This window comes from Gymnoscopelus braueri, assembly GCF_963280865.1.
Source record: "Gymnoscopelus braueri genome assembly, chromosome: 16".
Classification (NCBI taxonomy): Eukaryota; Metazoa; Chordata; class Actinopteri; order Myctophiformes; family Myctophidae; genus Gymnoscopelus; species Gymnoscopelus braueri.
Window position 1 is genome coordinate 4,033,780 of NC_137616.1, and position 25,525 is coordinate 4,059,304.

Here is a 25,525-nt window from a genome sequence, read left to right on the forward strand (position 1 = left end):
GGCTCACAGCAGCTTAGGTTCAGTCAGCAGCGCGAGCGAGCAGCATAGAAGAGTGAAGCTCGGAAACAGGTCAGAAAATATACATATTTATACACATATATACACATATTTATACATATTTATACATATATCCACTTATCCCGTCAATAGACGTCGTTTGACGTGATTCTCCGCCGGACTCGACCCTCAAAATGCCATTTAAATGTCATTTTTCACACAGTTAAGCCCGATTCGGCGGCACTACTACCGAAAATAGCCGACCTGCAAGCTCACAGCGCGTAGCTGACGCGACGCGCTGTGAGCTTGCAGATCGGCTTTTTTCGGCGCGAGGCGCTTTACTAGCCCCATTTCGGCTAGTAGCAGCGTGACGTCATGCTGCTGCTAACCTGATTGAGCCCTGTGGGTTATAAAACCAAACGTTTATAGATCTATGGATGACTTTATGATCTTTTTATTCTATTATATTTGTTGTTAATGTGTTATATTTTTAATGTGAGGGGTTTAGATATGTGATGTTTCCAGTTATGATTATGATGATCATTCACAATGTAAAACATGGATGCTGTATGGAATGATAATGACACTGCATTGAGACACAGTTTCTGATGATGATGATACATGTATTTTTTTTTACATTTAGTGTTATAATGTCTTATTTTTAATGTGAGGTTTAAGGTGTGCGATGATTATGATTTTGATGATCATAATGTAAAACATGGATGGCTTTATGGAAATGATGATGATGACACTGCAATGAGATGGATACAGTTTCTGATGATGATGGTGTATGTTGAGTGGCTTGGTTGAAATGCAGCGTAATTCACTTTACTTACTGTACAATGCAGTGCAATCTTAAATCAGGGGGGGGGTTAAATCTTTTGATTTTAACGCGTTGAAAGAAATGCATTGAATCAATGCATCGAGAAGGAATGAATTGCACTGACTGAAGTGAAATTGAAAGAATGCACTGCAGCGTTGGAAATGCCTTGCCTTATGAATAATTACACTGCATTGAACGTGAATTGCATTGCACAGACAGGGCGATTGTGATTTGTATTATTTATTACAATATTCCTTACAATTTAGGCGTTTAGCAGACACTCTTAATCCAGAGTGACCACAGTAATCAAGTAAAACACGTGGTAATACATCAAATGCATAGCAATAGTAATCTAGGATCATAGGTAAACCAAGAAAAGAACCTGTCATCAGTCTAAACTGTAGAATATCAAAAATAAATCTAATCTGTACATTGAAACTATATAAACTGTAGGATGCCAGGTCTACACATGACCTGGCATCTGTCTACATCCATAATAACATGCATTTCTATCTAAATTAAAGTGTCAGGTATTTAGTCTTAATCTTGCAGAGCTTGGTTACATGGAGCTCTGACTACTACACTTGATAAAATGACATTACATCATTCTGGTCTAGATTAGATCTGAGATGAGACTATAGGTAGGTTATGATTGACCCTGATATGTTTCCTGCTGAAATGATTTTATGTCTTATTTCACGTTAATATTGTATTGAAATGTATATTATGTACGTGTTGATTTGTTGCTTTTCCAAGGCTGTGTAGGTGCAAAATGATTTAAAAAACGTATAATCTCAGCACAAAGTCTTTGGACCATGCCCTTGTCTTTCAGGGATATATTTAGAGATTTCACGGTTCGTTCTTGCATCAGCATACTTGACACACTGACCTGCTGAAAAGCCCTTCGCTTAATGTTTAGGCCTTTTGGCTTCAGTTGTATCCAGGCAGCTTCCATGAAAAAAGAAGAGAGAATTGTGACACATTGTGGTTATAGTTCTTTATTTTTATTTCTTTATTTTTGACATTTTGGCACATTTAGACATATCTCCATATATAGTCCATGAGCCAGACAAGATTTCATTATCGAAAGAGTGGGCAAAACCATACCTATATTAAATTGTTCATAGGGTCAATACGAGTAAATAAATATATGATAACCTCTCCACAGGAGTAGCTTTTTCATGGTTATCACACATTTTGTTATTTTCCCCATACGTACATGACAGGTGAAAAAATTACAACATTTAAAAAAGAGTTATCATAATGAAACTTCCTGAGTTGATTACTTACATAAAGACAATGATTTATCGTATTACAAGTTTTCTGAAATTGTATATTTAAATATGCAAATTAGGCATTTAGTCCATGAGCCAGAGCCCCAAAATTGAGCCAGATATTGAATATTCCCTCATTAAAAACCTTTGACTCCAACATCTTAACAAAATGAAATAAGTATGTTGACTCTGGAGCTTTGTCCAATGTTCCAATGTTGATTCTGGAAAGTTATGCAAATGTGGGCATATTTTCCTAATGCCTAATTTGCATATTTAAATATACAATTTCAGAAAACTTGTAATACGATAAATCATTGTCTTCATGTAAGTAATCAACTCAGGAAGTTTCACTATGATAACTATTTTTTAAATCTTGTCTTTTTTTTTCACCTGTCATGTACGTATGGGGAAAATAACAAAATGTGTGATAACTATGAAAAAGCTGCTCCTGTGGAAAGGTTATCATATATTTATTTACTCGTATTGACCCTATGAACAATTTAATGTAGGTTTGGTTTTGCCCACTCTTTCGATAATCATTGCTCAATTTTGGGGCTCTGGCTCATGGACTAATATGGGCAATTTACGTTTGTGACGTCCACCAAAAATTGCACAGGGCAGATATGACAAATAACTTAAACATGCAAATAAATTATTGACATATTGATATAAAAATAGCAGAAATAGCTGATCTGCAACTAAGCTTACAATGCGTTAAGTGACACGTAAGCTTGTAAATCAGCCATTTCTGCTTTTTGTTGCCAGACCCAAGGGGTCGGCTTACATGAGGCTTTGTACCTGTTTCGTCCATACATGGGCATGGTCACTTTGTCCTTAGGCCCCAGCCATAAAAGTCTGTCCCCCTTTCGTCCATACATGGGCATAGACACAGGCTGACACGTCATGTGAAGTCTGGGTCTGGCAGAACCAGGTCTCCTGGTCTTGTTTTTTTCATATTTGAAAACGTGTGAAAAATGTTCAACATGGAAACGATTGTGCAAAAATAATTGCGATTGGCTAAAATAATTGCGATCAGACGATTACGTAATGATTGTGAAAGGCCTACATATATGGGCATGTAGGTTTGTGACAGCCCAGTGCCCACCACTTCCACCCACAAGGCAATTTGATGAATGCGTTTACCTGAAATAGGAATGCAGGAATTAATGTGGTTAACATGGTCACATTTTTAATTGAACTGTTCACTTTAATTATGCCGTCGTGCAGAAACCTCTTATCTCCCATGTTTTACATTTTCGTGTTTTTTCGTAAAAAAATATCGCCCTACTTGATCATTACTACAGCGTCACACAAAAGCTTTTTTGAGCTTGTAGATCTGCTACTTTCACTACTTCTTTTTTTATTTCAATCCTGAAAAGTAACAGTTTTGGACATATGAGGTTTCCACCTGACACAGACTATATCAAACGTATCATGTCAGTCTCCATTTTCCCAAAAGGAAATGCATAATATTCATTCAGTGTGATTCACCGGACATCATAAAAACTGAATCACCATGGATATCAAAAGCAGAAGCATGGACCCTTGTTGCATCAGTTGTTGCCGTAACAACAACATATATGACTGACTCTCCTCTTATCTCTGTGGTTTCTAACAGGAAGTGCCAGTGAACCTAAAGCTACTTCTCCAGGACCCTACCCTCCCAGCACCAGGACCCTCCCTCCTCCCACATAGCAACAGTCTGTGCATCGTTCTCTCTGGTCCTTACTGACGGTACGTCTGTTTTTGTTTGTTTGATTGATTGATTGAGTACTTTATTAGTCAGAAATGTTAAACAGCACGAGGTACAGTAAGACATTGGTTCTCAAAGTGGGGTCCGGGGACTGTATACTTTGGCTAAATAACAGATATACAAATCTTTGAATATAATATATATATATATATATATATATATATATATATATATATATATATATATATATATATATATATATATAATATTTATTTTTTTAAAGCCAACATTTGCCATGTTTTTATTTTCTTGATAGTCAGTGTGCCACATCAACATTAAGTTTAATTATGACACCACCATCAACATGTTATATTTCCAATAGATTTTGATTGTTCATATACATAGCAACCTTTATTATTTTTCTTCTTCTTTAGAAATATTTTCTTTCACGTCAGGATGTAATGGTCATTTTAGGGGCAAGGCCACTTGGCCTTTGGTGCTGTCCTTTTTTTGAGGGCACAAAGGCCAAATGCCAGGGCAGGAAGGCCATGAAATAAAACAAGACTTTAGTCCATTGAAATAATTAATTGAATTTAAAGGTTAAGGATGATTTTACATTTAATATGTTGGTCATAAAACCCCCTAAAAAACATAAAAAATAAAAAAAGGGAAAATGAATGTCATAGAACCTTTAAAGATGGGGACTCAGGGGAGTTAAGAATTCAGAATCTCAACAAAAGACACTGGTGTCTACATGACAAGAAAGAGACACTGGTGTCTACATGACAAGAAAGAGACACTGGTGTCTACATGACAAGAAAGAGACACTGGTGTCTACATGACAAGAAAGAGACACTGGTGTCTACATGACAAGAAAGAGACACTGGTGTCTAAATATTGTCAAGAAAGAGACACTGGTGTCTACATGACAAGAAAGAGACACTGGTGTCTACATGACAAGAAAGAGACACTGGTGTCTGAATATTGTCAAGAAAGAGACACTGGTGTCTACATGACAAGAAAGAGACACTGGTGTCTACATGACAAGAAAGAGACACTGGTGTCTAAATATTGTCAAGAGAGAGACACTGGTGTCTACACAAAATTTGACAAGAAAGACACAGAGGAGAAAGTGGTACAGTCAGCTGGGGCACTAAGGCCACATGCCTCAGGGCATGCCATTTTTTTGAGGGGCACAAGGCCAAACTGAAGGGGAACGACGGCCATGGCCTTCGTGACCCCTGAAATTCCTGCCCTGAACATTAGACTTATAACAATAACCCACATATCTCCCAGACTCTCTCCCCAGTCAGAGTTAGCATTTTGAATGAAGGTAGAATTATTCGCAGGATGAATTTGCATACAGATGTGAGGGAACTTAACCCATTCAATCCAGGAACACATCTGTGTCACTTTAGATTTTTTGGCTATCCAAAAATGGCAGATATACAAGCTCATAGCGCGGCACTTGTAGAGAAAATGTGTGCAAATCTTGGAATATATATAGATTTTTAACTAAAATCTTTGCTTCTTTGGGGGTCCCTGGAACAAAATATTTGTAGATGGGGGGGGGGGATATTTAATAATAATAAAAAAACGGTATGCCAGTTGGTGTTGGTACCCGTGCCTAAGGTTGCCTACCACAGCAATAAAGCAGTGGTTCTCAACCTGTGAGTCAGGACCGCCAGGGGGGTCCCCCCATGTTTTTTTTTTTTTCTGGGGGGGGGGGGGGGTCCCCAGATGACAGTAAAGTCACAATTTAAGGATTTTTAAGAACTTTTTAATACCAAAAGAAAAGAAAAGGAAAACCGACCATTACTGCATCAAAAGTCATCAACAAACTATTCTATAAAAACTGGTCAAACATTGGCGAAATTGTCAAATAATAAAAGAAAGAGGCCAACATTGTGAAAATAGCCGATCTACAACGCTAGGTGTTGTGAGCTTGTAGATCTTCTATTTTCACAATATATAGGTCAAACTAAATGTAATGCCTAAACTCCTGCAATTCCAAGTGCTTATCAGGGTGGGGGTCCCTAGTTCAAATATGATTATTTTGGGGGGTCCCCAGTTCAATTATGATTATTTTGGGCGTCCCCAGTTCAAATATGATTATTTTGGGGGATTGCGGCCTGGAAAGGTTGAGAACCACTGCAATAGAGCAGTGGTTTCCAACCTTTTTCATGCCAAGGATCCCTAAATTGATATACATTTGGCCGCGGACCCCCATCTGAAAATGTTTTGTTCCAGGGACCCCCAAAAGCAAAGATTTTAGTTAAAAATGTTCACTTAAAAAAATATGTATATTCAAAGACATGCTCACATTTTCACGAGTTTATTTTTTTTTTGCAGATCTACAAGCTCATAGCGCGGCACCACTGCAACAAAGCATTAACTTTCTTTTAACCAAAAAAACAATATCCCTTCCTTTTTAGCGCTACCTTGTGAAACAAACAAACAGCCATCCATCCATCATGGACAAAACGGAGCTGATCCAGAAGGCCAAGCTGGCGGAGCAGGCGGAGCGCTACGACGACATGGCCGCCTCCATGAAGGAGGTGACGGAGCAGGGGGCGGAGCTGAGCTGCGAGGAGCGCAACCTGCTGTCGGTGGCCTACAAGAACGTGGTGGGCGCCCGCCGCTCCGCCTGGCGCGTCATCTCCGCCATCGAGCAGAAGACCACGGAGGGCAGCGCCGACCGCAAGCTGGCCATGGTGAAGGAGTACCGGGAGAAGGTGGAGGGCGAGCTGAGGGACATCTGCAACGACGTGCTGGTGAGTAATGATAATAATAATAATAAGTTTGATTTATAACGTACTTTTGACATTTTTGCACACCTCAAAGTGCTACAGGGTGGGCTTATTTCACAACTGTTTCACAAATCGCACATTAGGACTTGGTCATACAAACATTTTTCTGTCGTGAGATTCAATTTTGCTTTAATCCATGCACCCAGCAGCAGGAAAACCACAAAATAGCCTGGGATCAAATACAATTTTTCGGGTTTCTGATCCGGTCTGAAATGACTTTACGCCATCAGGCGGCCGGAACCACCGGTGCCGTGCACCTCCAAAATGATTCCTCTAGTTTAAAATTGGTTTAAATTGGTTTAATAGTTTTGTTTCTTTTGGTCTAATAATCGTTTGGTATGTCCATCTTTTGTTCTAACTCGTAGCGAGAATAAACTGAATGTATGGCATTATGTGGGGAACAAAAACAATGTGACGCCAACCGGAACCAACCACCAGAACCACCGAGAGTGTACAAATGGAACCAAATGGGTCCATTTGGTCCATTTGTACACTCTCAGAGTTATGGGGGTCGTGGAAATTGAAAAATCTGAGAACCACTGTGCTACACTAAATGGAACAGAGCCTTCATTAGTATCATTGGTAACACCTGTGAATGTCTTCACAATATGGCTGCTGTGCATAGAGCCTATTGGCTACTCCTTACTGTAGGACCGGTATGATAATGTATTTGCTTCTCCTTACTGCAGATAAGGAGTGCTTTTAGATCTGCTATTTTCAAAATATTGATCTGTGGAACAGAGTCAAACTAAAGGTAATGCATCAACTGCTACAATTCCAAGTGTTTATCAGGGTGGGGGGTCCCCAGTTCGATCTACAATCTTGCAGATCGACTATTTGTTTTTGAACACTGGACAGCCAGGTTGAAAGTGATAAAGTGTATCTGTGCTTTTTTTTAAAAATAAAATATTCATGTAACCACTGAAAAGTATTGACAAGAGCTTGTAAGTCAATAATGACTACATGGGGTCCATTGGAACACAGGTTCCTTTTTCCCCTTTCCTGAAAAGCAACCGTTTTGTTTTTGGACACACCCGACTCACACAGTAAAAAACATAAAACGACAGCACCTCACCGCCACTCTATAGCCCTTTTCATATCAAGGTCCATTATTTATTCGCATTTTTGCCACGGACCACCATTTGATGAGATTTTAGCCTCTCAGATCCAAGACTTAGGATAAGATTTTGTCCACAATTCCATGCTATTGATGTTGGTACCATAGGAGAGATAACAGGCGGACGTTGATCAAAATAACAATTCTTTAATTAAGTAATGCAGATGTTATTAGCGTAAAATGAAACCAAATGGACCGCTTAATTTTACACTCAAGAGTTACAGATCTATAAGGGTCCATTTGCTTACCTACTCCATCATTTAGCTGGGGACCACCTGGAACCCCCTCAAGGACCACCGGTGGTCCCCGGACCACTGGTTGATAACCACTGCCCTATAGCATCTAGTCAAAATGTGTGTGTGGGTGTCTGTCTCTCCTCCTATACAAGGTTCTCTTGCGTTTACAATGTTAGAACAATTATCCGGTGTTCCTGTCGTACTGGTGAGCACATAATGAGTACTTCTATGAAGCTCTGAGAGGAAAGCCCCCCCTTATGGGACGTTTATATTCACTGCTATACTCTGCACAAGTAATACCTGCGAAACCTGGCAACATAGAAATTGTAAAGAACATAGGGCATATTTGCCAGTATTAGCCATAGATGGATAATACCGCAAGGGGGATCATGGCAGGATGCCCAAAAACCTATATAAGGGGATGACCCAGTCGATGCCAACTTTCCAATATGGAGATCCCCATAGATGGAGACAACCAACCTCCCCAAGTCTGACATCATAGGATCTCCTAGACGGTATCCTAGATACATGGAGATACCTGGCATACCTAGCTCTGACATCAGAGAACCCCTCCCGGAACTCCATATATGGAGATAACCGAAACGTCTAGGACTGACCTGACGTCATAGTCCCAGATTTGGGCAAAACTGACATAGGCCGCTCCATATATGGGGATGCCTGACACTACCTGACATCACCGTAGTGACATTAGGGCCGCAGCCAACGGTACAAAAAGGCTTGACCTGCCTTCAGACATGCAAAAGTGTCACTTTTCAGCTACAGTCACCTTTTTGAACCCAAATAGGGCAATTGTGTGACACATGACCCGAAAGAAAACAACATGTTGTCACCTTTTTCACCTCGGGGCTGTTTGCATGCCTGTGCCTTGACAGAGTTGAGTTCCAGCAGCGACCCAGAGAGACATTAACTCCTTCCAGAGAGCCAAGCATCAGATTCATCAATAGTTGGTTTACACAGCCTAAAGCATATTCTCACAGTGGCTTTGGATCTGGTTAACAAATCAGCCGATTATCAGTTTTACAGAAACATTTGATTTGATTTAATTTGTTCCCCCTTTTTTGCGATTATTATTTAATTGATTACTTCTATTATTGTGTTCCAGTGAAGCGCAGATTTGAGTTAAAAAAAATCACAACCTTCCAAAAATAGCAGATCTACAAGCTCGTAGCACGGCACTCGGCGCCGCACTATGAGCTTTTATATCTGCTATTTTTGAATAGCCAAAGTATTTTTTTAGCTGAAATCAAAAATTACTTTCCCGGTTTGAATGTGTTAAGTGAATGTGTTAAGTGGGCGAGGTCACCTGACATGAGTCAGATCTGGTGTTGCTAGATCCTTGCCAGAGAACCACTCGGCCGCACCCTCCGCTCCGCCTCTAGACGGTGACATTGCGGAGCGGAGTGGCGTGGTCACTCAGGGTGATCCCTATCAGGAAGCAGAAAACCTGCAGCCATTGATTCTGTGCTATAGTCGGGCTGATCTGTGGTCAGTGGAATGACCTTCCTTCATCCTCTCTCTCTGCCTGCCCCCCTCCCATAGGCTGCCTCTGATCTCAGCTGATCTGTGGTCAGTGGAATGACCTTCCTTTCACCCATTCAAACCGGGAACGCGTAGGCCTGTCACAATTATTACATAATCGTCTGATCGCAATTATTTGGGATAATCGCCATTATTTTTGCATAATTGTCATAATCGTTTCCATGTTGAAACGTTTTCACACATTTCCGAATGTTAAAAAAAAGCTGAAATAGCAGATCTACAAGCTTACAACGCGTCACGAAGTGACGTGTTGTAAATCGTCTAAATCGTTAATCGCAATTGTTTGAGTGACAATTAATCGTCAACTTAAATTTGTAATCGCGACAGCCCTAGGAACGCCTCTGTGTGGCTATTCAAAAACAGCATATCTATAAGCTCATAGCGCTCAGAGAGATGCGGGTTGGCGGGCCAAATACATATCATTTTGGGGGGTCCTTGACCTGGAAAAAGACTGAGAATCACTGATTATAGCAAACAAAAGTTTTTCAGAAAACTGTTAGGATTTAGAAGACATTTGTAGATTTGAGATTTGAGTTACAAAAATGGGCATTAATTTATGAAAAAACACAAAAAGCTAGAATATGGAGATTTCTGTCCGACAGCGACGATTTCCTTCCATAAACCTCCTGAATGACATTTCTGAAATATTCTTCTAATGTTGGAGATGTTAGGAATCATTAAGTGTGTGTGTGTGTGTGTGTGTGTGTGTCAACACTGTACACTGGTGTCATTGTGACATCATCAGGCTGTGTGGGATGCACTGGAGTCTGGGGGGCAAATTCCCCGTCGGTGAGACTGTGACCTTTCACCTTGATGTCTCTCTCTCTCTCTGTGTCTCTCTCGGTGTGTCTCTCTCTCTACGTCTCTGTCTCTCTCTCTCTCTGTGTGTGTGGGGGGGGGTCTCTCTCTCCCTCTCTCTCTCTCTCTTGTCTTTGTTCCTGGGTGATAGCTGCTGTCAGCCATCAGTGATATATGTACATGTAACTTGGACTACATGCACAGTAAAACATCCCCAGTGTTAATTTAAACCCACACTGAGCATCACACTATACAGTAGTAGTACAGTCGTATCAGCTCTATGACTCCTAGATCAGAGTGTTTGTTTCACACAGCAGGGTGTGCCAGGTGGGTGGGGGTGGGGTTTCCACTGTAATAATAATAATAATGAATTGCATTTATATGGCGCTTTTCTAAGTACTCAAACTTACTCAAAGCGCTTTACAATGGTTCATTCATTCATACAGGGGGGGGGCATTGGGAGGTGGAGCGGCGAACAGTCGACGCCAGCGTCCCCACTTTTCCCACATTCACACACCAATGGTGGCAAGCTAGCGCCGACCGAATCATTGGAGGCAACTCCAATGATCTGTGTGGAGATAACTCCGCTATAGTGTCTAGACTTTGAGGTAGAGTGACCGCTTGGGAATCAGAAGGGGTGTGTGTGTGTGTGTGTGTGTGTGTGTGTGTGTGTGTGTGTGTGTGTGTGTGTGTGTGTGTGTGTGTGTGTGTGTGTGTGTGTGTGTGTGTGTGTGTGTGTGTGTGTGTGTGTGTGTGTGTGTGTGTGTGTGTGTGTGTGTGTGTGTGTGTGTGTGTGTGCGCGCGCTTGAAGGCAGACAGGCTGGTTGCTGGTGTGATGTCAGTCATGTGTCTGTGTGCCTTCAGGACACTCATTACACAGTGTCTCATGATACCTGAGCTCATAGGTTTCACTGCTACCACGTTAGCATGAAAAAAAAAACATTACCGTAATCTATAGCAGTGTTCTCATAACTTTTTCATGTGAAGGACCCCCAAAATGATACATATTTGGCTGCGGACCCCCATCTCGTATTTTGTCAAAGTGACCTCAAGCAAAGATTTGTTCGCTTTAAATAATACATTTATATTCAACGATTTGCAGACATTTTCACGTTTGCACCATGAGCTTGTACACTATATTTTATATTATATATTTTTGAATAGCCAAAGTATAACATAATGGTTAAAGTGGTTAAAATGATTCTGATGCTAATTTAGTAACTAATTGTAACTCATTTAGCTGGGGACCCCCTGGTACCCCCTCAAGGACCCCCGGCGGGTCCCCGGACCCCACTTTGAGAACCAATGATCTATAGGACACTCATTACAGTGTGTCTCACTGATACCTGAGCACACATCGCTGTTGTAAGGGAAGACACCTCTTATCTCCAGCGTAGGTGTGAGGGCCGCTTAGCGGCGCGGACCTCTAGTATGTATAAAGGTCTTGAGGTGAACGTAGGAGGTTAAGAATGTGTCCTCAGTGCTGTAAGAGGAAGGCGGGGAAAGTCCCTTGACTGACCACGGGGTCCAACTTTTCCATGTCAAGGACCCCCTAGCCTCGATCTCCAGACTTTTATTGTTTAGTTTTGCTAAAAAATAAAAGCCTGGAGGAACGCGTCGGTGTACCCGGTATAGGAAGTTTTTCATTTCCCCAACCAACCAGAGTGCAGTGGGCGTCGCTCGTAATGTTGTGTTAACGGGGCGGGGGTTGACGGACAGATCGGTGAACCAATGGGATCAGGCGCAATCTCTCTGCGCCTCTATACACCCGCCCCTCTATACACGAAAACAGGAGCGCTAGTGCAGCCTAAGGACCCCCTAAATGATATGTATTTGACCGCGGACCCCCATCTCAAAATATGTTGTTCCAGGGACCCCCAGAAGAAGCACAGATCGGATGTGAATAGTTTTCACAGAGTGCCGCGCTATGAGCTTGTAGATCTGCTATTTTTGAATGGCCAAAGAAATCTTAAAATGACACAGATGCGTTCCCGGTCTTAATGGAATAATGTACTGCACACAGTCTCCTGTTTTACAACACTACAACCTCATATGTACAGGGTTATGTGACTGTGTCACTGTCAAAACAGCATATCTACAAGCATCTCCCCATTCCTGCCATTGAGAGCATTTTAGACCCCGGTGTCGGGTAGGACACCTAACTGGTTGACGGTGTCAATAAAGTTATTAGAAGCAGGTGCAGCCAGATTGGCCACTAGATATTCGTCGTCTTTATTGTAGTTTTGACAGGATTGCAGTTACCTCTCTCTGTCAGGAGAGGACATAAAACGTACAGATTATAGCTTTACTTTATACTGCTGTGGTTACAAACACACACTAGAGTTGTCAACGGGCCTGAGAGTTAACCCATTAAGACCTGAAGCCGATTCTATGAATGTCTTCTAAATCCCAACAGTTTTCTGAAAAAAACGTATGATTCTATATCAGTGGTGATCACACTTTTTCATGTCAAGGACCCCCAAACTTACATATATTTGGCCGCTGACCCCATCTCAAAATATTTTGTTCCAGGGACCCCTCAGAAGCAAAGATTGGAGTTAAAAATGTTCGCTTTAAAACAATATATATTCAAAGATTTGCACACATTTTCACGATAAAAAAAAAATAGCAGATCTACAAGCTCGTAGCGCGGCGCTCTGAGCTTGTATATCTGCTATTTTTGAATAGCCAAAGTGTAAAATAATGCTTTTTAGCTCAAATGAAAAAGTGACACAGATGCGTTCCAGGTCTTAATGGGTTAAGGCCCGGCCCTAACTGGGCCCTACTGGTCCGTCCCCAGGCTCGGCTCGGCCCGGCCCGAACAATTACCATACTTTAGGTATGGTAATTAGGCCCCCCAAAATTGTGTCATTATGTGCTTAATGTCCTCAAAGTAACTCATCCAACAAGCTTCGACCTGAGCAGATTGGACCTTCCGTTCCAGAGATAATGTCCAAAACATTCACAGTCACTTACGCCAATTTTCGATTGAGTTTTGGCCATTGTCGCCTGTTTTGCGTTAATAGCACGGTCTAGGAAGGTCGAACAGTGACAAACTAGATACCTGAGGAAAGTTCAATTTGAGTTGCATCCAACACATCCACTGCCATTTCCGCCGGCCTTACCGTTAGGCCGCTAGGGGCAGTTGAAATGTATATTTTTGGGGGTAATTCTTTTTTCTTCACGGAACCCGAGGCTCGGCCCGGCCCCACTAATTAGCATAGATTTTGGGGGTCAGGTATGGTCGGGTTCGGGCAGAATTTGAGAACTCTAACACACACCTACACAATACACGCACACGATAGTGTCTACATGCTGTCTCCTATTGTCTCCATAGTTCAGCAAAACTGTGTGTGTGTGTGTGTGTGTGTGTGTGTGTCTGTGTGTGTGCGCACACACTTGTCCTTGTATTACTACACTAGTGAGGGTCCCCCCAAGTATATAGTACAATTTGAGATCAGCTATTTTTGGCTTTACGGTTATGGTGAAGAAATTGTGAAAAAAATAATCAGAAATTTGGTTGTCCTCACAAGTATAGTTATACGTGTGTGTGTGCTGTAACTGGGTCAAGAGATTGGCGGTGCAGTTGGATTAAGTGTAGCTATATGTGCTGTATTGTTTGTCTGGTTGCACTATGGGCCACACACACACACACACACACACACACACACACACACACACACACACACACACACACACACACACACACACACACACACACACACACATACAGAACAAGAGGCTTTGAAATGCTCAGTGAACACTGTACAGGAAATGTCACAGCTTCAAACCCCTCCCCCCTTTGTGTCCTCTGTCAAAAAGGTCCTTCCTCAAAGGTTAACCCAGAACAAGACCAGTATTTAAATGTTTCAAATGAATGCTCAAAATACGGAAAATAAATAGTAAATGATGTCTTTCTATATCGTTGCTGTGTTTAACGCCCTACTTGATCATACTACGACATCACACCAACAGTATCAAAAGTAGCAGATCTGCAAGCTCGAAACGCTGCTCGAAACGGCGCGCTTTGAGCTTGTAGATCTGCTACTTTTACTATTTTTGAATTTGAATCCTGTTACAGTTTTCCACCCGACAGAGACCAGACAGAGTGGAGCAGTTAATTTAATTAATACATTTTTTGTTGATTTAAAAAAATATATATATATTTTAATAAAATTATTGATTTGAGGAATTGTTATAATTATTTTCCTAAAATTGTCAAAAAGTTGTGAGCTTGATTTACAAGCCCACAACGCGTTGGGGATGGGACATGTTGTGAGCTTTTAGATCGTCTATTTTCACTATTTCTCGGTGACACCGTTGTACAAGAAGTATAATTTATTGATTCATAGATATATGATTTTTTTTCATGTTATGAGGATGCCTGTCTTCCCTCCCCTGAACACAGCTAACTGTGTTGGTATAGATGTTCCCCTGAACACAGCTAGCTGTGTTGGTATAGATGTTCCCCTGAATACAGCTAACTGTGTTGGTATATAGATGCTCAGCAAGCCGGATGCCCCGTGTCTGAGTCAAACCCCTAGAGTCTGCAGTGGTGGGCAGGTACTTTACCCTGCACCACCCTCGCTCTCTCGCTCTCTCTCTCTGATGCTAGTTCAGAATACATCTCTCTCTCTGATGCTAGTTCAGAATACATCTCTCTCTCTCTCTGATGCTAGTTCAGAATACATCTCTCTCTCTGATGCTAGTTCAGAATACATCTCTCTCTCTCTGATGCTAGTTCAGAATACATCTCTCTCTCTGATGCTAGTTCAGAATACATCTCTCCCTCTGATGCTAGTTCAGAATACATCTCTCCCTCTGATGCTAGTTCAGAATACATCTCTCTCTGATGCTAGTTCAGAATACATCTCTCTCTCTCTCTCTGATGCTAGTTCAGAATACATCTCTCTCTCTCTGATGCTAGTTCAGAATACATCTCTCTCTCTCTCTCTGATGCTAGTTCAGAATACATCTCTCTCTCTCTCTGATGCTAGTTCAGAATACATCTCTCTCTCCCTGATGCTAGTTCAGAATACATCTCTCTCTCTCAGATGCTAGTTCAGAATACATCTCTCTCTCTCAGATGCTAGTTCAGAATACATCTCTCTCTGATGCTAGTTCAGAATACATCTCTCTCTGATGCTAGTTCAGAATACATCTCTCTCTCTGATGCTAGTTCAGAATACATCTCTCTCTCAGATGCTAGTTCAGAATACATCTCTCTCTCTGATGCTAGTTCAGAATACATCTCTCTCTCAGATGCTAGTTCAGAATACATCTCTCTCTCAGATGCTAGTTCAGAATACATCTCTCTCTCAGATGCTAGTTCAGAATACATCTCTCTCTCAGATGCTAGTTCAGAATACATCTCTCTCTCAGGTGCTAGTTCAGAATTCATCTCTCTCTCTGATTCTAGTTCAGAATACATCTCTCTCTCTGCACGTTCAGAATAGATCTCACTTTCTCTCTCTCTCTCTCTGATGCTAGTTCAGAATACATCTCTCGCTCTCTCGGTCTCTCTCTCTCTCTCTCTCTCTCATACTAGCTCAGTGTACATCTCTCTTTGTCTCTGATGCTAGATAATATCCAAAATACCAGATAATCTCTAGTGTTATATATATATATATATATATATCACAATATGGATATATGAGCCATAGTTATACAGCAGGCTTACATATTCACTTTAAGTCACTAATCCACAGACAGTCTTAATGCACCCCCCCATGTGTGTGCACGCACACACACACACACACACACACACACACACACACACACACACACACACACACACACACACACACACACACACACACACACACACGTGCTGCTCTAATACAACATATCGTTTCTGTTGGGTGGAAACCTCATATGTCCAAAACTGTTACTTTTCAGGAGCAGGCGCACTAGGGTTTCAAACGGTAGAAGCATGCAGCATGCGCCGTGGGGTTTTAAATGCAGAAGTATTGCAATACCAGATCTGACCACCAGGCGACGCCCGCTTCACTGTTCTACCGTGGCTCTGGGGGGCTTGGTTAAAATGGGGAGATGAGAGGTTTCTGCCCGACAACAACGCTACGTTAGATGCTTCTATTGCACCACTTTGGTGTTCTAATCCTCAGCAGTGAGGAATCTCTGACCCAGACACACACACACACACACACACACACACACACACACACACACACACACACACACACACACACACACACACACTAGGCTTGTGTGTGAGTGTGTGACATGTAGGTCAGTGTATGTTGATGTGTTGTAGTTGTGTTATTGTAGCATCTGGTTGAACAGCTGCTGCTACAGTCATCATTACATAACACTGTTGTCTACACACACACACACACACACACACACACACACACACACACACACACACACACACACACACACACACACACACACACACACACACAGGGTTGTAACCCATGACTGCATGACTTATTGCACATGTGTAATTTTAAATTACACATCGCCTGATTATTTGAGTTAATCACAATTATTTTGCATGATATTGAATAATCATTATACATTTCATTCATCTGTATAAAAACAGAAATGTCATGTTTCCGTCATTATTTCCACATCATTCTTTTAAGCTCTCGTACGCTCTTTTAATGACATCGTCTTGTTGTGTCCAGATCAGGTAATACAGTATGTAAGTGATCTTTGTTTGCGAACAAATTGAGATGCATTCTAGGCTGTGTGGAGTGGACGACAGCAAAGGACGTGGTCTGTTTTGGTCATAGTACTTTATTTATTTAGACTTTTTTTTGTACCGCTCATTTTGTCATTTCTTTGTATATTACCGTTATTTGTCATATCTGCCCAGTGCATTTTTTGTTTACAGAGCCTAAAGCCCAGTCACAATAGAGTTATACTATATATATATCTAGAGGGGGACTTTCTTTGGCGTTTCACCTTGATTGCATAGCTAAAACTATGCCTAACCCTAAACTCACAAACACTATGCCTAACCCTAACCTCACAGAAATAAGGCCTAAACCTAACCTCAAACCCCTGTCCGCCTGGGCGAAACACCAAAGAAAGAGGCTCAGCCATATCTAGAGCAGGGGTTCTCAACCTGTGGGTTGGGACCCCCAGGGGGGGGGGGGGTCCCCACATGATTTTGAGGGGGTCCCCAGATGACAGTGAAGTGACATTTAAGGACTTTTAAGACCTTTTTAATACCTCAAAAAGAAATTGAGACAAGAAAAGACCATTATTGCATCTAAAGTAATCAACCAACTATACTATAATACCTTGGCCAAATTGTCAAATATTATAAGAAAGAGGCGAAATTGTGAAAATAGCTGATCTACAAGCTCACAACGCAAATCTGATTATTTTGGGGGGGGGGGGTCACTGCCTGAAAAGGTTGAGAACCACTGATCTAGAGAGGTAACCATAAATCCCCACCCATTCACTTATATGGAGTTGCTCACCCAGCGCGTACTCCCTTTTTCATCCCTTCTTCCAGGTTGGGGCAGATGACGGGCGGGGCCTAATCTGGGGCCTCCTATTATTATCCCAGAACAATAGCTGATCTACAAGCCGCAGCAGATGCCATGCGATGCGTTGTGAGCTTTGTAGATTTAGCTATTATCCTTATTATTTAAAAATAGCTTGTAACTAAATAATAAATAAATTGGAACACAGGTTCCTTTTTTTCCCCATGTCCTGAAAAGCAACAGTTTTGGACATACAAGGTTTCTACCAGACATTGACCATGTGTTAAACATGAACATGTTTAACAGGGACAGGAAGTCGTTGTTGTCGGGCAGAAACCTTGTATCTCCATATTTCAACTTTTTACGTTTATTTTTTCGTAAATGAATGCCCTACTTCGTCATACAAAAATAATGAGAATAGACGATCTACAAGCTCACAACGCGTTGCGATGTGAGCTTGCAGATCTGCTATTTTCACTATTTTACATAGTTTTTTTTAAATAATATAAAAGGAACGGTGGGTTTTGAGTTCATGCAGGAAACATAGTACTCGTGTTGTTCTCGTTCACACAGGAAGTGGAACACGGTTGATTCTTTGTATCTTTGTGGCTTTTCTGGGTGAAGTCACTGCCAGTGGCGGAAACACTGGTGACTTAGAAGTGATCACTTTACACATGTTGTTATTATAGGCACACAAACGATTATATTCAATTCAAAGAATTTCTAACACATTTCTGATAACATACGGCTTACATGGCACACTGGTTTACACATCTGTTGTGTGTGTGTGTGTGTGTGTGTGTGTGCGTGTGCGTGTGTGTGTGTGCTATCTCTGCTATAATTGTCAGCCGCCATATATGGCAGAGACGCTGTTACTGATACCCATAGAGTACTGAGTGAGTACAAAGCACCACAATAGAAACGAGTCATAGTGTTTTCTAGGGTTTAAAATCCTCTTAGCTGACCTTGTATTGAACTGTACTTTCCTGTGCTTTTTGCAAACTGCTAATAAAGTATTCAATCAATCAATCAATCAATCAATCAATCAATCAAACATGCCTATTGTATCATGAAGACTTGTGCCATGATTTTGTGAATGTAACCTTACTGCACCTATAATACAGTATTTGTGTCCCTGTTACGTATTGTCCTTTATGTGGACATAAATAAATGGTTAAAATGTGTATCACCTTTACAACCGGGGGGCGGCAGTGGCTCAGGGGTAGAGTGAACTGGAAACCGCAAGGTTCCCAGTTCGTGGGGTTCCCCCAGAGTTGGTGTCGAAGTGTCCTTGAGCAAGACGCTGAACCCCTAATTGCTCCCGATGAGCAGGTTGGTGCCTTGCATGGTTTCCTCCGCCATCGGTATGAATGTGTGTGTGAATGGGTGAATGTAATGCACAATCTATGTAAAGCGCTTTGGATAAAGGTGCTATATAAATGCACCATTTACCATTTTACCATTTACAACTGGTTTACACCTCTGTCTTTGGTATGAGTTGAGTTCCTCGTGTGTGTGTGTGTGTGTGTGTTGTTCATCACCTTAAAACGTATAATTGTATGTAGGATTCGTTACTCGTCAAGAACAGGAGTCATTCTGCCGTTTTCCATGAAACATGTGAGAAATGAAGACCGGCCTGAGTCCTTAACCTCTCCTCTAGTCTTTCAGCCTGGTTTTAAAGTTGAGAAATGACTTTCTTTCTGACTGCTCAGCCTTTATCAAGAATGTCGTACCAGCCCAGCAAGTCTGTTAACCTCTGTTCCTGTCTGTCTGTCTGTCCTCAGGGTCTCCTCAACAAGTATCTGATTGAAAACGCGACTAACCCAGAGAGTAAAGTGTTCTACCTGAAGATGAAGGGAGATTACTTCAGATACCTGGCCGAGGTCGCCTCTGGAGAGGACAAGAAAGGTCTGTCTGTCTGTTTGTCTGTCTTCACTGTAGTGTTGATCTTGACAGCAATTTTAGTCGTAGTCTCTTGAATCAAATTCCATTTAGTTTTAGTCATATTTTAGTCATCTGAGATGTTTTACTGTTAGTCTAGTTTCAGTTGACTAAATATCATAAGATTATAGTCAACTAAATCTAGAGTTGATTTAGTCGACAAAAATGTGTTTTGGCAGTGCCTTGATGGCGTCTAAATGGCAGATTCTACACTTGGTTGCATGCTGAAAATAGCCGATCTATAAGCTCACAACGCGTCGCAGCGCGACGCGTTGTGAGCTTGTAACATAAAATGACTTGTCTTTTAGTTCTACTGGATCTCTTCTCCACCAGTCTCTCCCTAACATTTGAGTCTAGTTTTTACTTGTTGACGAAGTTGTCAACATAATTAGTCTAGTTTTAGTCATCGTAGCTTAGTTTTTATTCAGTTTTTATTTAGTTTTCGTCAGTGAAAAAAGGTAGTCGACCGACATTTTTCGTCATAGTTTTAGTCGACGAAATCAACGCTGCTTCAACGTGACTGCTTGGCTTTTAAATGTCCTGGTGGCTCAGTCAGTAACAACTTTACATACGGCCTATCTGCAACACCATGTGTTCAATCCGCCAACTCCACATCTGTGTTGTACTGTACGTAATCCTCTACGACATGAAGGTGAACCGTGTTCTGACCTCTTGTCCTTCCTGTCAGAGACCATCTCTACCTCCCATATTTAACCAAAGAAATGTATTAACAAGAACTTGTGACTAAAATAAGAGCGTTTTTTGGGCATACAACAAGGTTTCCACCCAACAACAATGACATACCGGTACTCTTTAACCCATTAAGACCTGAGGTTCCGATTCTACTTTTCTTTTTGTTGAAAAAACGTATGTTGCTTTGTCAGTGGTTCTCAAACGTTTTAATGTCAAGGACCCCAAAATGTATATGTATTTGGCCGCAAATGTTCTTGATTTTTCAAAAATAGCAGATCTACAGATCTACTTGTATATCTGCTATTTTTGAATAGCCAAAAGTGTAAAATAATGCTTTTTAGCTCAAAGCTAAAAATGACACAGATGCGTCCCAGGTCTTCATGGGTTAATGTACAGAGACCCAACATGGCTCTAGGTGGGGCGGCCATCTGCCTCGACCACTTGGGTTGGAAAAAAAAGAGAGATGATGATGGCGACGACAATAGTAGCAATAGAATCACAGTTTGTACCCATGCAGTCCACTGGTTCTCGTTGCACGTTTTAATTTCAAAGACCTCCATAAGTCCTTGAGTGTACAAATGGAACCAAATGGACCCGTGACTTCACACGACGGCAGCTTCAAAACGAGCAAGTGCCGTTCAACCGCTCTCCACACAATTCATTCTTGTAATGCAGGAAAAATGTGTTGTTTCCATCAGTCAGTTCCCTGTTTCTTTTAAGCCAAGCGGACGCACGCTTGATTGCGTCAATGAGTGTTTGGCGTGTGACACTTAACTCTTATACTGCCAAAAACGTTTATAACAGTGTCTTTTGACACTGCCTGTGTGACCGCAGCAAAACTCTCTAATTCTCAGTTGTTGTGCCCTCTGTCAGAGACCATCGGTAACTCTCAGACAGCGTACCAGGATGCGTTGGACATCAGCCAGAAGGAGATGAAGCCCACACACCCCATCAGGCTGGGCCTGGCCTTGAACTTCTCTGTCTTCTACTACGAGATTCTCAACTCGCCTGACACAGCCTGCAGCCTGGCCAAGAAGGTACACACACACACACACACACACACACACACACACACACACACACACACACACACACACACACACACACACACACACACACAAGTAAAAATATCAAAACGATCAGTAGTAACGATTTAGTATGCGCAGTGTTTAACCCATTAAGACCTGAAGCCGACTCTACAAATGTCTTCTAAATCCCAACAGCATTCCGAAAAACGTATGTTTCTATATCAGTGGTGCTCAAACATTTTCGTGTCAAGGACCCCCAGAATTGTATTTGGCCGCCGACCCCCATCTCAAAATATGTTGTTCCAGGGACCCCCCAGAAGCAAAGATTTGAGTTAAAAATGTTTGCTTTGAAACAATAAATATATTCAAAGATTTGCGCACATTTTCACGATTTAAAAGAAATAGCAGATATACAAGCTCATAGCGCGGCACCGAGTGCCGCGCTATGAGCTTGTAGATCTGCTATTTTTTTATAGCCAAAGTGTAAAATAATGCTTTTTAGCTCTTGTAGATCTGCTATTTTTTTATAGCCAAAGTGTAAAATAATGCTTTTTAGCTCAAATCAAAAAGTGACACAGATGCGTTCCAGATCTTATAGACTAGTCAACTGTCTGTGCACATTCCTAAAACGTACACACACACACTTTACCCTTTTTTGTATTCTTGTCTGTCCCGGCAGTCCATGCTGATCTATGTTACTTTTACATGGAGAAGCTCGAATCTAATGGCAGCATTAACAGTAGGATTTACAATGTAGGCATTTAGCAGACGCTCTCATGCAGACACTCTTCTACAGCAAAAATGTTTGCTTTGAAACAATAAATATATTCAAAGATTTGCGCACATTTTCACGATTTAAAAGAAATAGCAGATATATAAGCTCATAGCGCGGCACCGAGTGCCGCGCTATGAGCTTGTAGATCTGCTATTTTTTTATAGCCAAAGTGTAAAATAATGCTTTTTAGCTCAAATCAAAAAGTGACACAGATGCGTTCCAGATCTTATAGACTAGTCAACTGTCTGTGCACATTCCTAAAACGTACACACACACACTTTACCCTTTTTTGTATTCTTGTCTGTCCCGGCAGTCCATGCTGATCTATGTTACTTTTACATGGAGAAGCTCGAATCTAATGGCAGCATTAACAGTAGGATTTACAATGTAGGCATTTAGCAGACGCTCTCATGCAGACACTCTTATCCAGAGTAACTTACAGTAAGCAAGGTAAACACATACATAGAATACAGAGAGACAGTGTGTGGTGCCTCAGCAAACTAGGATCTTAGGTAAACCAAGAACCTATCAGTCTGAACAATATACCAGGGGTCTTCAACAGGGGGTCCTCAGAGTTACTACAGGGGGGCCACCAAATCTTTGTGTGATATGATTTTTTCTTTTTTACATTAACCACTTAAACCCTAGCATCCCTATTCTGAGGAGAACTTTAGCCAAAAATAGCAGATCTAAAAGCTGCGAGGCGTTGTGAGCTTGTAGATCGGCTATTTTTGGCAAAAAGGTTTGGTGTAGAGGGGGAAAAAGAGCAGACCAATGAAAAAGCAATAAAGAAAATCTGAAACACAACTTTATACAATATAGAGGGGGTCCCTGCTTCGTCTCTCTCTCAGCTAGGGGGTCCTTGGCCTGAAAACGTTGATGACCCCTGCAATATACTATCAAAAAATAATAATCTGTACATTGAAACTATAGAAACTATCGTATACCAGGTGAACAATGAACCTGGCATCTGTCTACATAACATCTAAATTACAATTTACAACCTTTGCATAAGTCGGCAAGGCTAGGGCAGTGTTGATTTTGACAGTTTTAGTCATGGTCATTTGGATAACATTTCATTTAGTTTTAGTCGTATTTTAGTCATCTGAAATATTTTACTGTTAAGTCTACTTTTAGTCGACTAAATATCATAAGATTATAGTCTACTAAATCTACAGTTGATTTAGTCGACTAAAATGTATTGTGGCGGTGGCGTTGTAATGACTTATTTTACACTTGGTTGCATGCTGAAAATAGCCTGCTATTTTCAGAGTGCAACACCGGAGTGCAACCAAATATAAAATGACTTGTCTTTTAGTTCTACTGGATCTCTTCTCCACTAGTCCCTCACTAACATTTTAGTCTAGTTTTTATTTGTTGACGAAATTGTCAATATATTTAGTCATAGTTTTGTAGTCATCATATCTTTTTATTTAGTTTTTATTTAGTTTTCGTCAGTGAAAAAAGGTAGTCGACGAACATTTTTCGTCATAGTTTTAGTCGACAAAATCAACCCTGGGCTAGGGCAAGTGCTATATGGGCTAAGGTGGAGTCTGAAGAAGTGTGTCTCCAGATTACGGTTGGAATCTACAGTTCCGACTGCAACGGGGAGTGTGTTCCACAGTGTACTATATTATTACGTCATGTAATGAACTACCATGATGCTCACTGACTGTTGTACTTGCAGGCGTTTGACGAGGCCATCGCAGAGCTGGACACGCTCAGTGAAGACTCGTATAAAGACAGCACACTGATCATGCAGCTGCTCAGAGACAACCTGACAGTATGTACTCAGACACACACACACACACACACACACACACACACACACACACACACACACACACACACTCTGGTGGAAAAAGTACTCAGATATTTGACTTAAGTAAAAGTATCAATACTGCAATATATACAAATACTCCATTACAAGTAACAAATTTACTTGAGTAAAAGTATTGGTATCAAAATGGTCTTAAAGTACCAAAAGTAAAAGTACTAAAATGTTTGAAAATAGCCGATCTACGAGCTCACAACGCGTCGCAGACCTTGTAGATCGGCTATTTTTAAATAGCCTAGGTATGAAATGGGTATGCAAATGTATAAAATTGGTTATATGTTTTATAATATAATAATTGATAATTGCAAAGTAACTAGTAACTAAAGTTTTCAAATCATTGTAATGACGCAAAAGTACAATATTTGCCTCTGAGATGTAGTGCAGTAGAAGTAAAAGTACTGAAAATTGGAAATACTCCAGTAAAGTAAAAGTACCTCAGAATTGTACTTAAGTACAGTACTTGAGTACTTAGTTACTTTACACCACAGCGCGCACACACACAGACTTGTTTTAACCCACTAAAGGAGTAGTTCACCCAAAAAGACTTATTTTTCTATCAATTACACACCCCATGAAGCTTTGAATTCATGGAGAGACAACCCCGGTCGTCAAATTATTATAACCCATTAAAACCGGGAAAGCATCATTATTATAATAATAATAATAATCATCATGGTTGTTCCTGTTCTCTCTAGTTATGGACGTCTGACAACGCAGCAGAGGAAGCCGAGCCTGGCGAAGGAGAGAACTAGAGCGCCCCCTGTCATCTCCCCTAGAGAACTACAACCTTTTTACACGTTCTTTCATTCCTTTATCGTTCCACTTGAATATATTATGTCAACGCCCAGTGTCTCCATAGCCCCTGTGTGTGTGTGTGTGTGTGTGTGTGTGTGTGTGTGTGTGTGAGAGAGAGCGAAAGAGTGTGTGTGTGTGTGTGTGTGTGAGAGAGAGAGAAAGAGTGTGTGTCTGTGAAAATTGAGATAATGAGTTAATTGTTCTCAACATGGTTAATATGGTCTCTGTCGGGTGGAAACCTCATATGTCCAAAACTGTAACTTTTCAGCATTCAATTAAAAAAAATTGCAAAACGCAGCTGCGACGTGTTTTGAGCTTGTAGATTTGCTACTTTAGTGTGACATTGGTACGTATGATGAAGTACGCCGTTGATTTGAGAAAGAAAACACAAAAGATTGAAATATGGAAATATGAGGTTTCTGCCCGACAGCAACGATATGTTCCCTCCGTGTGTGTGTGTGTGTGTGTGTGTGTGAGAGAGAGAGAGAGAGAAAATTGAGTTCATTAATTGTCTTCAACATGGTTATTATGTTCTGTATGTGTGTGTGTGTGTGCGTGTGCGTGCATTTGCATGTAGAATACGTGTGCCAGATTTTTTGACCTGCTATTCCACTCCTTGCACCTTCCTGCAGCCTCCTGTCCATAAATAAAACCAATCAATAAACCAACAACTGAGGATAAAAAAAAA

The 25,525-nt window shown here is 41.1% G+C and overlaps 1 protein-coding gene across 1 annotated transcript; it reads left to right on the forward strand.

The window, feature by feature from the left end:
* On the forward strand, positions 1–25,525 carry LOC308103247 (14-3-3 protein theta-like). Its single transcript, XM_080453153.1, has 7 exons — positions 1–69; positions 3,713–3,828; positions 6,223–6,561; positions 19,553–19,676; positions 21,276–21,439; positions 23,893–23,988; positions 24,738–25,525. Exons 3-7 carry the CDS (start codon positions 6,262–6,264, stop codon positions 24,792–24,794), a joined length of 741 nt encoding a protein of 246 aa, XP_080309279.1. The 5' UTR covers positions 1–69; positions 3,713–3,828; positions 6,223–6,261; the 3' UTR covers positions 24,795–25,525.

Excerpts from the sequence above, each read along its gene's own strand:
- LOC308103247 (XM_080453153.1), top strand. The coding sequence starts at position 6,262 with ATGGACAAAACGGAGCTGATCCAGAAGGCCAAGCTGGCGGAGCAGGCG. Across the intron at positions 6,562-19,552 it reads ACATCTGCAACGACGTGCTG|GGTCTCCTCAACAAGTATCT; the intron begins GTGAGTAATGAT and ends GTCTGTCCTCAG. Across the intron at positions 21,440-23,892 it reads CCTGCAGCCTGGCCAAGAAG|GCGTTTGACGAGGCCATCGC; the intron begins GTACACACACAC and ends TTGTACTTGCAG.